The following is a 12,571-nucleotide window of genomic DNA, read 5'->3' as shown; positions in this document are numbered from 1 at the left end:
GAAGACAAAACTGATCGACCACCTGTGTTATTGCTGTATTGAAATCATCCTCGACCCCGATGTCCTTAACCCCTTGAGGCATATAATGCCGTGTTGGGATCATTGTGCTAATTTCCTCTGGCTGATTCAGCAGCCAGTGTGATCTCTTCAGTAAGAAGGTAGGAGTATAGTTCCTCAAGGGTCAGAGGACTGCGCTTGGTACGAATGGACATCTTGAAGGCTTGATATGCTGGAGGAAGTCCATTTAGACTATGCAGTACGATATCTTCGGAATCTACTTTGGATCTAGCTGCTGCAATGTTATCAACCAAAGTCTTAACAGCTGTGAGGTACTGTACCATGGAGAGATTGCGCATGGAGATGTTATGTAATTCATTTTTCAGCTGAATGACTCTCGATCTGTTTGATGCTTGGAGTCATTGTTCTAGTGTGAACCAGATGTCAACGCAGCCGTCAAGATGAAGAACGTAGGACAGGACTGACGAGGATATGGTAGAGCACAGTGCGGCTTCCAGAGTTTGGTCTATAAGGATCCATTGAGTGTATGCAGGATTGAGCTCTATGCTTCCATCAAAGAGCTTAAGAAGACAGGAGGGTCTTTGTGCTGCATTGTCGAGATAGCTTTGCGAATCCATTTGCTCTCAGAAGTTTTGGGATCTGGGACTTCCAAATTGGATAGTTCTCATTGGAGAGAGAGGCTCTGGGATGATCGTCTTGATGTTTGAGAGAACTAACTTCAGGGAGGACGGTATGGTTGGTGAGTCAGTGGATAGGTCTGCCGATTGATTCCCTGTTTGAGAAGATGCAGATTGAGCCATCACCAGAGTTCACTGAGGTTGAAGAGATTTCCTCAATCCTGCTCTGATACCTTGAATAAATCCCTGAGCAGCTTCTGTGTAACCTGCAAAACAGAGTAATAACAAACAATACCAAAGTAGAGATTTTTGTGTAAACTATTGTATTCATTTATTGTGATATGTTTTACACAGTGTACTATATATAACTGATATTGAGGACACGTGTATGGTGATGTGTGAGGAGTTTGTTATGAGCTAGCTGTGATCATGCCATGTGGTCTTGTTGTCAGAGGTCATTGCTGGGAGAGTGGAGGCGTGAGTCACTTTTGCTGATGCCGTTACTAAGAGAGTGGAGACTTGAGCTGCTGCTGGTGATACTAATAACATGAAACTGACACTAAAACGTTCCATTGCTTTACACAGAAAAATAAGAAAAAAAATGAAACAACAATAATAACAATAAACTTTTATTCCACTGTATGATATCAGCTAGTAAATAGTATTTTTTTTTAGATTTGTAATCAATGATTTAGACTTAGTTTGTGACATATTTTTGACTAATTTTTAAAGCAATTTTTTAGTACAAAATTTATTTGAACTAATAATTTTTTAACTAAAAAACTTTTTTATAAAACAAAACTTACCTTAAATTTGTTAGTGGTTATCTGTTGATAGGATTGCTAATCAGTAATTAAAGGCAGGCAGATGCAGAATCTTAGGCCGGCAACATGAGCCAAACAGCTAGAGTTTGGCTTATTAATAAACTACTAAAATCAAGTTTAAAAGCTCTATTTTATTGGAGGTAAGTGATGGAAATAAAAATGAAATAAAAGAAATTTATGAGTTGAGAAAAAATCTAGTTGCATTGATATGAGATTTTAAAATCTCTAAATTCTTATTATTCAAATAGGGCCTGAGGCTTTATTTGAGATAACTTTCTTGTTGATTGTGTTTTTTAGTATAATAATTTTTTGAATTAAAATTTTATACTAAAAAACAACGTTAATAAAAAGTAAGAAAAATGTCCGAAGGATGGGTTTTTTTTATTGTTGTCTACATCAGCTTTTTAGTATAAAAATTTTAATTCAAAAATTTGTAAACTAAAAAACTATTTTAAGAAGCAGTCGAAAGTCTTCACAAACGAGGCCTAAGAAATACTTCATTTAGGAGAGCTTTTTTAATGCTTTGTAAAAAAACTTTTTAATAAAAAATTTCTTAAAAAAAAAAAATCTGGTTATCCTTCATTGCCTTAGATTTTTCTAAAAAATTTGGGCCGTAAATACTGTAAGTTTGTGCTAGTGTAGAGTTGGCTTACAGGCTTCAATAAAGCCCAAAAAAAAAAAAGAGAACCAGAGCGAGAGCGAGTAAGGTAGTTGAGAATGAGAAATTTTGGGATTTCACCATGGTTTTGAAAATTGGATCAGATGAGTCGGTTCGACCGGTTCAGCCGGAAATTAACCAGTTAGTCAGCCATTTTAAAATTGCTCTAAAAATGGCTTCGCATTGAATCGGATAAAACTGGGCAATCGAACCGCCAAACCGGCGAATCAGAACCGGTCCCAATTTTAAAGAATCGGCTAGTTCAATTATTATCTATTTTATATATGTTGCGTCCTGGAGTATTCGCGGCGGTAGAGAAATATGAAATTTAACATCTTAACTTTGTACAAAAATCCGGCACGCAATCAGATAAGAGAGATGATGTTGAATTTATAGGAGATACCAATATTTTTACGTGGAAAAGCCTTGAAAATGGGGAAAAATCATGGGGCCTAGTCAAGTTTGAACGAATCCACTTTTATTTGCAGTCGATTACAATTGAGGCCCTTTCTTAGGGGGAAGGCCTTGGCTTTATGTACATTATATGAAGTACATAATGAGAATACAAAGAGTCACTGTTGACGTGATCGTTTGGTCAGAAGGACCATAATCGATGGGCGACGTAAGTCGGAAGGACCGTAGTCGGCGGGCGATGGAGGTCAGTAGGATAGTAGTTGGCAGGCGACATAAGTCGGCAGGACCGTAATCGGAGGGCGAGGGAGGTCGGAAGGACTGTAGTCAGTGGGCGACGTAAGTTAGAAAGACCGTAGTCGGCAGGCGACGGAGGTCAGAAGGACTGTAGTCGGTGGGCGATGTAAGTCAGAAGGATCGTAGTCGACGGGCGACGGAGGTCGGAAGGACTGTAGTCGGCGAGCGACGGAGGTGGTGAAGACCGTTGTCTATCCATGAAGGTCGGAAGGATTATGTCAGGTAGAAGTCTAACAATGGACAGAAATTCAGCATCAGATAGATGTCCAACAAAAACCCAATAACGGGCATAAGTCCAGCATCGGGTAGAAATCTGGCGACGAGTGGAAGTCCGGTGTCGAGTAGAAGTCCGACGTTAGTCGACAGCCGGGGGGAACTCCGACTTTAGATGGTATTCGAGTAGAACTTTAGAGTCACTTGGAGATTAGATAGAATTCCTGTGTCACTGAAAAGTCGGGCGGAATGCCAGCGTCACTTTGAAGTTGGGTGGAATTCCGGCGTCACTTGGAAGTCGGGCGGAATTTTGGCATCACTTGGAAGTCGGGCAGAATTCCGGCATCATTGAAAGTCGGGCGAAATTCCAGCGTTCTGTGGAAGTCTGGCAGAATTCCGGCATCCTGTGGAAGTCGGATAGAATCACAGCGGTGGTCAAGGAGGAGTTTCTTCCCTCCTACTCTTCTCTTCTTCTTCTTCTTCTTTCTTTTTTCTTGGGTCTCCTCTCAAGAGAAATGATGAGCTATTTATAGTTTTTAGAGGATAACATGACTCGTAAATAGGAGGAGGATCAAATGCAAAGGTGGAGTGATTCAGATGGACGGCCAATATTGAATCCCTTGATCTTGGGTCATTTGTCAGACATTTGAAGGCCTTAATGATATCAGAATTCAGCGATCTTGGGCTCGTTAGATTTGTCTTGTCGAGCTGCTCGATTTGCCTATAAGCATGTCATATTTGGAAACTGTTTGGTAATCCAAATTATGGATTGAACCTTCTGAATGTGCTTCGGGTCTTCGATTTAGACACATTTGGGCTCGGATTGAGTTGAATTTGGTGCTGTTGGGTTTGTATTTCTGAGAAAATCAATTCGACTGTAAATTTGCTGAATTTAGAGTTGAGATGATTACAAATTTAATTTTTGAAATTTCCAACTTAATTTTTGCCTCAAGATTCATGCCCAATCAATATAATTTTTCGATGATATATCAATATAATTAAATAATATTATTTAATATATTTAATATAAAATAATATATTTAATTTTTTATAATAGTTAATTTTTAAATAAGCTCCCACAAAACTTTCTCACATGGCATCATCATCCATAAGACTTATTTGCTCATTCAAATAAAAAAAAATTATATAAGATTAAAGAAACCTTAGCAAGTGTTTGTCACAAAATAATATTCTTTTGAGACAGCCTTTTAATTATTTTCTAGAATAATTTTTATCACATTTTGTTTAAAATAATAAAAAAATAATGGTCAAAAGTTGTCTCAAATAAAATTTAAATTTAATTGATTTGCAAGTTAAAGATTACATCGAAAACACATTATTTTTTCAAGTAAAAGGGTGAATTCATGTGAAGCCACTTGCCTCACGAATGCTGTTGGTTTTTCGAGTTAACCGATAGGACCGGCTCACTCTGTTGGCTTTTGTTGACTCAAACCGTTGCGGTTCAACCAGCCGGTTCAACATTCCTTCTGGCGGCGCGGGGACCCGGCTCAAGTGAATTATATAGCACATGGTATAATTAATGGAAGATCAACACCGTCAGTCTTCAGCGAGTGCCCTCCCTTCTGGAAAATGGTCAGCAGACGTCCAACACTCGAATTGCAAAAAACAGCTCACAAATAAATCGGAAAGGCACCTAACTATACCATGCTCTGGTTTAGGGGCTTCAATTTTGGTGACGGGTCGGATTTGAGTCAAACACGAAATAGACCTGACACTGTTCGGGTTAGGGTCAACCCGACCCCACTTGTTTCAGCCGCGGCAACGGGCAGCTAGCGACAGCGGGTAGGCGGGGGTGGCGCGAGTGCAACTCGTTAGGGCAGACGCGGGCAGTGCCGCAACGGTCGTGACTCGTGCTTGGCAGCGGTCGTGCGCGGCACTGCGGCAGACTCGGTGGGCGCGCTCGGGGGTCGGGTTTTCGGGTCAGGTCCAATATTGACAACTCTACTCTGGGCTGATAATTGTAAACTTCAATTTTTTTTGAAAATTATTCGCGTTGAATCAAATTATTCAATTTAACTTAAAAATTGATTAAATATTTATTTATTTATTTATTTATTTACAAATTTAAGTTGAAATTTGAGCATTACAGAATTAGCTACATGCATGAATAAACAAATAAGAGAAAAATATAATAATTGAATGGTTTGATCAAAGTGTCTGACTTCATGAAGCGGTTTGTCGAGCTCCTATGAAGTCGTTGAGTTGACATGCATTGATAGTCGCTCCTATGAAGTCGTTGAGTTGACATGCATTGATAGTCGAATAGCTGAGTAGTTGATCAATAGTTTCCCAAATGAAGAATCCATTGAGCAGTCACTAAGGGCTGACTTTATAGATCATACTTGATTTGATTGTCTGGGATGAGTTTTGAGATTGTAGTCGTTCACTTGAGGCGAGTTCTCTTATAAGCTGACAATTTTTTTGAGCTGAGACCTAATAGATCAAGTAAGGTGGGCTTGAACCGTGGTAAATTAGCTTGAACTAGGTTGATTTTGTTTGAACCTAATTTCATGAATAATTGGATGTGCATCATGAAAGGAGGATTAATAAGGCCAATAATATCCTTTTCATTTGACGAGTTGCTTATCATTTCCTCAATGATCAATATGTATATCATGCATACAAAATAGTTAGTTATAGGACTAGAGGATATGCTCATCCAACGGTTCACCTTGCATAGTGTGTTAGCCATGAACGTCCTTAAATGATTCAAAATAAAGCTGGTAGTAGATGCAGAGAGAGTGAAATACAGAAAGTGATCAAGGAAAGTTTTTGCTCAAATGTAGACGTACGTCAGCCTTGGCAAACTAATGTTCCATTCTTTTAGAGTTTTTGAAGTATTATGAGTTGAGATATGATCAATAATAATTTTATGGTGAATTCACAGATAAAATGATGATCTATATCAATATATTTAATTAATGCATGAAAAATAGAAATATTTGCAAAAACAAAGGCTTAAATATTTTTACAAAAGAGTGGTATTATGATGTTGATCGAAGCTTGAATAACCCGAAGCAACCACCAAAGCCAAATAATAACGGTTGTAGCTATTCGATATTTAGCTGCTATTAATGATATAGCCATAATGGATTGCTTCTTGACACAATAGAAAATAATTGTGAAGCAAAAAAATACACAATATATGTTGGTGAGTTTTTTTTATCAATTGGGTCACTTTTCTAATTTGATCTAAGTTTGTTTACCTCCTTTGAAGAGCTGATGCTAGGGAAATTTTGCACCAACCTCTCCATCATATGACTTTTACTTGAAATTAAAGGATTCAATCTCCACATAAAGTAGCATTCATTATTAGTGCTAGGATATGTTACCCATGCTACACCATGTAAAGATGATTCTAATTAATAATGGAAGCTTTATTAATGTTATATTACACTTCATCTTCCACAATCAAGGCCAAATTAGAGAAGATTTCTTACAAATTGTAAAACTATTATATCAGTTCAATGATCACTATTTGAGAAATGAATGGATTATTATTCTCCTTATGACTGGATAAATTTTTGTGTCATTATTCACTCGATCTAATTAATGGTAGTTACATTTCTTGGCCTAAAAAGCCATCTTAAAGGCTCCCTTTAGTCTATCTTCTTTCATTTGTCGTCTAAAAGTAAGATTCTCAGCCTCTATAAAAAATAATATATGAAAAAATCAATTTGTAGTTCAATCATGCTACCTTAAAAAAGGCTTGATTGCATCCATCTATGACTCTTAACATCAATAACTTTAAGCTTTGAAATGAAGAACACTATAGAGGGTGGTTTTTCTTATTGAAGAAATATATAATCACTATTCCTCTATTAGAGAACCACCAAACACAAACTACACAAATTGGGTCTTAGCTGACTATTCCCCCTAAATTAGCTCCGTGGATTTCTCTTTGCATGGCGAGATGAATTATATATGTGCACTTTCATATGGAGACATCCTTCACTAGGCCTTCATCATATATCAATATACTATATTGATAGTTTCTTACAAGCTCGACATCCTTGTGTGTCACATATATGCACACGCACATACACTTCATGGCATCCTAAATCCTAATCAACTACTAACCCACTAACAAAGATCACATATTACAAATGCTAAACATTACTAAAGTCATAAATTATATTAATAATTTAATATTAAAATAAACATTAAAATAAATAAGATAATTAAATAAACTTAGAATTCTCTTAATATCCCACAACACTTTCTCCCTATCATATATATATACACACACTCAAAAGTTAAAATTGAATAATTATTTTCTCAATAAGAAAATCTTCAAACTAAACTATCCTTAAGCAAAACCGCTGCTTTGATAGAACAAAAACTCCAAAAATAAGACTTTTCAGAAAGTAGTCTACTCACACACTAACTTTGTGAGGATAACAAATCAAGATTAGCACTGTATTATAGATTGACGGTGGAGATGGCGTACCAGCACAATTTTCATTTTTGCGCTTTATATTATATTATTCCCACTGCAAGCACTCCCATGAAATAAAAAAAAATGCAAAAAAAAAAAAAAACCCCTTGTTTTGCAAGACAAGTAAAGTCAAATCTTCAGCAGTTGGAACGTTCCATTCAACATAATATTAACTAATACAAGAATCAAACGGTCGTCAAAGTTTGAGCACTCGCTTCCTACACTACCTCTAGAGAAAAAGCCAAGCGAGACGAAAGCCTTTATTAAAAATGGATTAAGCCGGCCCTTATTTAGGAGTGATTATTCCGTCAGGTTATCGAATGCATCCGGAAATCAATAAAAAAAAATGCCACGTCACTAAAGTGCTCGGTATAGCGCCCTCGGTACACTCGGTATGCTCGGTATTGCTCGGTATTTTCACCGGATGTAATAAAAATTCCTTATTTAGGGTTCCTTAATTAATTAGGAATGGTTTTTTTACCGTTTCTTAAAACTATTTTTAGTATAAAAAATTAAAATTTTCATATTAAAAATTTGCTTTAAGAAATAGTAAGAAAACTATCTTAGCAATAAAGTTTCATTTGGGGCAGCTTTTATAATTTTTAAATATAAATTTTTTTAAACAAAAAAAATTTATATAAACAAATTATTTTAGAAAAAAATAAATAAATACAAATTATTAAAAGAAATTTAACTTTTTATGATATATAATGCTTGAAATTGAAAAAAATTTCAAGAATTTTATATCTTATGAAAATATGCTGGAAAGTTATCGGACTTAATTATACATTTTGTATTTACTACTTATTTATGGAAGTCAGCCCTAAGAAAAAATGATTCGAATTATTTAAAATTTTAAAATTAAATGAAGCTTTTAATTTATCATTTCAATAAAGTACACTAACCCTTTTTAAAATTGAATTAAAAAAATTAAAGTAGAAAAATACGTCTTTTGTGTTGCTAGTTTTGTTATTTTACATTAAAATAACGCAGAAATAAATATAAATAATAATTTCTATAAGATAAAATATAGTTTCTTAAAATAAAAGAATTATCACATATTTCAAACTAAATTACCTTGTATCTTAATTAAGTTAAATTTAAATAGTTATATTCTAATTAGTTAAATATTTGTCAAACATTATTTAGAAGAGAATAATAGTATACCGAAATTGGGCATTTCTTATTCATGAATTTTAAGAGATTTCAATCCAATTGTGATAATTTCTTCATTTTTATATAATATTAATTAATATATGTAGAAATATAAATATATATTATTTTATAAAATGAAAATATTTATGCAATTAAAAGATTTTTTTTATATTTTCACTATAAATGCACCATATTTAAAGTAAGTGATTGTTTGGAATAGTTTTCTAGCTGCCTTGTTCTCATATAATAACAAGAATTTTATTCTACTATTATTTTCTTAATTTTTTATTTTAAATTAATCAATGAAAAAACTATTTTATACAATTATAATAACAAAATTATTTTCTCCACAATAACTTTATAGTCAACGTTATAAAAATTTGTAGCCGATATCAATTTTCTCTTTTCTAAAAAATATTATAATCATAAAAAAATTTACATATCTTAAAATCATTTAATTATGTTAAATGATAAACTAAAAATTAATTAATTTTAAAAAAAAAAAACTTAAGCGGGAAATATATATTCAATTGCAGCCTCCCAAAAAGACCGCTCGTGGCATGGACCCCTTCCCCTCGCAGTCCACGATTCATTCTACGCGCTGTACATCTTCCCCTTATAAAACCCGCATCCTCTTCTTTCCTCTCTACAAATCGCCTGCGCAGAAACCAAAAGGACCACCGTCTTCTTCTCCAACACCACGCCATGGATGAATCTGAAATCCAAGTTCCTTCTTACTTCCTATGCCCCATATCCCTCCAAATCATGCGCGATCCCGTCACCCTCCCCACCGGCATCACCTACGACCGCGAAAGCATCGAACAGTGGCTCTACTCCTCCGCCGACCACAGCACCTGCCCCGTCACCAAACAAACCCTACCGGAATCTGATCTCACCACCCCTAACCACACCCTCCGCCGCCTCATCCAGTCCTGGTGCTCCGCCAACTCCGCCTACGGCATCCAACGCTTCCCCCCCCCCCGCCCTCCCGTCGACAAAGCCCAAATCTCCACCCTTCTCGAGGAAGCCAACCGCCTCCCAAAATCCAATCTTTCCTCCCTCGCCAAACTCAAGAAAATCGTCTCCGAAAGCGAGCGCAACAAACGCTGCGTCGAAGCCACCCCCGGCGCCATTGACTTCCTTGCCTCCTTCATCGTAACCCCCCCTTCCGAAGCGGTGTTGGAAAGTGATGAAGCCGTTAGCATCCTCTACACTCTCCAACTCTCCCAACAAAGCCTCGGCGACCTGCTCGAACGGAACCAAGACTTTCTTCTTTCATTGACTGACATCCTTCGTCGCTCAGCCAATTATCAGTCTCGGGCCCATGCGGTTCTGCTCATCAAAGCTCTGATTTCTGTGCTTCCACCCTCGCAGTTAATTTGCATAAAGCAAGAATTTTTTGAAGAAATAGTCAAGGTGTTAAGAGACCGCATCTCTTACCAAGCAATGAAAGCCGCGTTGCAGGTGCTATATGAGGTTTCCCCGTGGGGAAGGAGCACGGTGAAAGCGGTGAAAGCCGGGGCAGTCAACGTGCTGATTGAGCTCCTTCTCGACGAACCAGAGAGAAGGGCGTGTGAGATGATGATTGTGGTGCTTGACGAGCTTTGCGGGTGCGCGGAGGGTAGGGAGGAGGTGGTGGGGCATGCCGCCGGACTGGCCGTGGTTTCTAAGAAGATGATGAGAGTGTCGGTGGTGACGACGGATAGGGCGGTGAGAGTGCTGTATTCCATATTGTTGAACCAGGCAACGCCGGCGGTGGTCGAAGAGATGTTGGAACTGGGCGTTGTTTCCAAGCTTTGTTTGTTGCTTCAGATGGAATGTGAGAAGAGCACGAGGAAGTTGGTGAAGGAGATCTTGAGGATGCATATTAATGCATGGAGAAGGTCACCATGTTTGAAGCCTCAACTCAAAGCTTTGTATCCGTCTTATTCATGACTATGATGTTGAAGAAGGCGTGGAGATCAATTAGAATAGATTGAGATCGAGAGCAAACAAAATCAAACATATTAACATATATAATGTTTATAATTCTTCATTTATTTGTTGGATAATTTGGTGAATGCAGATTGGATTTATATAAATACTTTTAAGAATGTAAGATGATGTATGGACAATAACACTGCAAATGAGCTGAGCGTTTGAGCGTTCAAAAAGCTATTCGTGGCTCGGCTTTATTGTATATAGCTCGTTCGTGATCATTTGATTAAGTAGTAAAAAAAGTTTGAATATTTTTTTAAATACTTGATGATTAAATAAACAAATTTGAACAGCTATACGTTATACTCATTTATATTCATGAACAACATCGTTTAAAGTTCATGAACAAATTTGATAAGAAGCTCCTTACATATCTCAATTCATGATCGATGCTAACCTCGATAAGTAACTCGTGAACAAGCTTGTTACGAAATTGATTAATATTTGATCATATGGAGATCAATTAAATCAGATTATAAAAGCGATCAATAATCTCACAATTGCAACCACTTTGTTATTTCATTGTAATAATATAGTGCTAAAATTCAATTCCATATTATTTTCTGGCCCTAATTATCGTACTCACAAGTTTATGTTTGTTTCCAATCGAAGTATGCTTGTTTATGTTTGTTTTCAAAGTTCATTAAGAAGCTTGTTTATTAAAAGTATCATTTGTGAGCTTGATAAGCTACTAATTAAAGGCTCGTTCATTAATAGCTCGACTTGTTTGTTAATAAATCGGTAATGCTTGTTTGCTAATAGCTCAATAAGTCGCATTCATTAATTTATAAACAAGCCACTCGTTTAGAGCTAGATAAACAAAACGAATCGAACACAATCCAAGTATGAATATGTATCATTTTAAACGAATCAAACTTGAACACAAAAAGAAAAGCTCGAATCAAGCTAGAACAATGCTTGAATAAGTTCTTAACAAACAAGATCAAACATGAACAAATATATACTCAACTTGACTCGATTTGTTTGCAGCTCTATGTATGGAGTATATAAACATGAGGACTCTAATCAAATTAGTTCAAGTCAATGAAAATATACTTGCCAAGTATAGATGAAAATGAGATTCTGGCGAAAGATGTTCTGTAAATAATTTGCTCAAATCTGAAGAAAGTTGATGGAGGTATTCAGGCTTCATCGTCGAAAACTCGAATAATAGAGAAAAAGTTTGACAAACTACATTTGTCACCCAAATCAGATGCGAATTTCAAGTACGTGAAGAAACAATAGAAGCTTCCGTAGGTTAATATATTTCTTAAAATTGGTGTGCACTTACAATTTCACAGTGGGGAAAAAATATTAATATGACCAAAAAAATGTTGAGAGTAAACAAATCGGAACAAAGTAGAAAAAATAGCGAAGAAAGAACATCTTAATTTATGTGAAAATTTTGAAAATGAGAAAAACAACATAGATCTACCAAATCAAAAATCTACTATGAAACTAAGAGAAATTGGATAAATCCTAATCTTTCGCACTCTTTTATGGCTTTCACAGACTTTCAAAAACTCGAGAGCATGACTCCCATACGAATACACATTACATAATACCAAAAGAAAACCAATTAGCCCGCAGCGCCGCAGTTCTAGACTTGCAATGTCGCGACATTGGGTTCTCTATCTCACAGCACCTCGGCACTGAATTCTCTATCTTAGAGGGGTCCATGGCACCTCAGTGTTGTAGATACAAATCAAATAACGAAATTGAGATCTGAGTCAATAGGACAATGAGATTGTTCGACATAATCATATTCTACAAAGAACTAATAAAAATCACACTTAGATCACCGAGTGTCATCATGAGTATTACTCCAACTATAATTTTAATAAACATTAAACTTTATAAAAAGCTAATAAATATGCGTCAAATGGATGCATGGCTAAATAATTATAAAAATTTAATTATAAAATTAGTGCAAGTGAGTGTG

The 12,571-nt window shown here is 36.1% G+C and overlaps 1 protein-coding gene across 1 annotated transcript; it reads left to right on the top strand.

Annotated features, from left to right (window-relative positions):
• The first annotated feature begins 9,325 nt into the window (after positions 1-9,325).
• On the top strand, positions 9,326-10,587 carry LOC110095344 (E3 ubiquitin-protein ligase PUB23-like). Its single transcript, XM_020820851.2, has one exon. It carries the CDS (start codon positions 9,358-9,360, stop codon positions 10,585-10,587), a length of 1,230 nt encoding a protein of 409 aa, XP_020676510.1. The 5' UTR covers positions 9,326-9,357.
• Positions 10,588-12,571: the final 1,984 nt, after the last annotated feature.

The sequence above is a fragment of the Dendrobium catenatum genome, unplaced genomic scaffold (assembly GCF_001605985.2).
Source record: "Dendrobium catenatum unplaced genomic scaffold, ASM160598v2 fragScaff_scaffold_313, whole genome shotgun sequence".
Taxonomy (NCBI): Eukaryota; Viridiplantae; Streptophyta; class Magnoliopsida; order Asparagales; family Orchidaceae; genus Dendrobium; species Dendrobium catenatum.
The sequence above is the reverse complement of the archived record's forward strand: the minus strand, read 5'-3'. Positions and strand labels throughout refer to the sequence as shown.

What these genes read in the sequence shown, in the direction of transcription:
- LOC110095344 (XM_020820851.2), top strand. Translation starts at nt 9,358, where the DNA reads ATGGATGAATCTGAAATCCAAGTTCCTTCTTACTTCCTATGCCCCATA.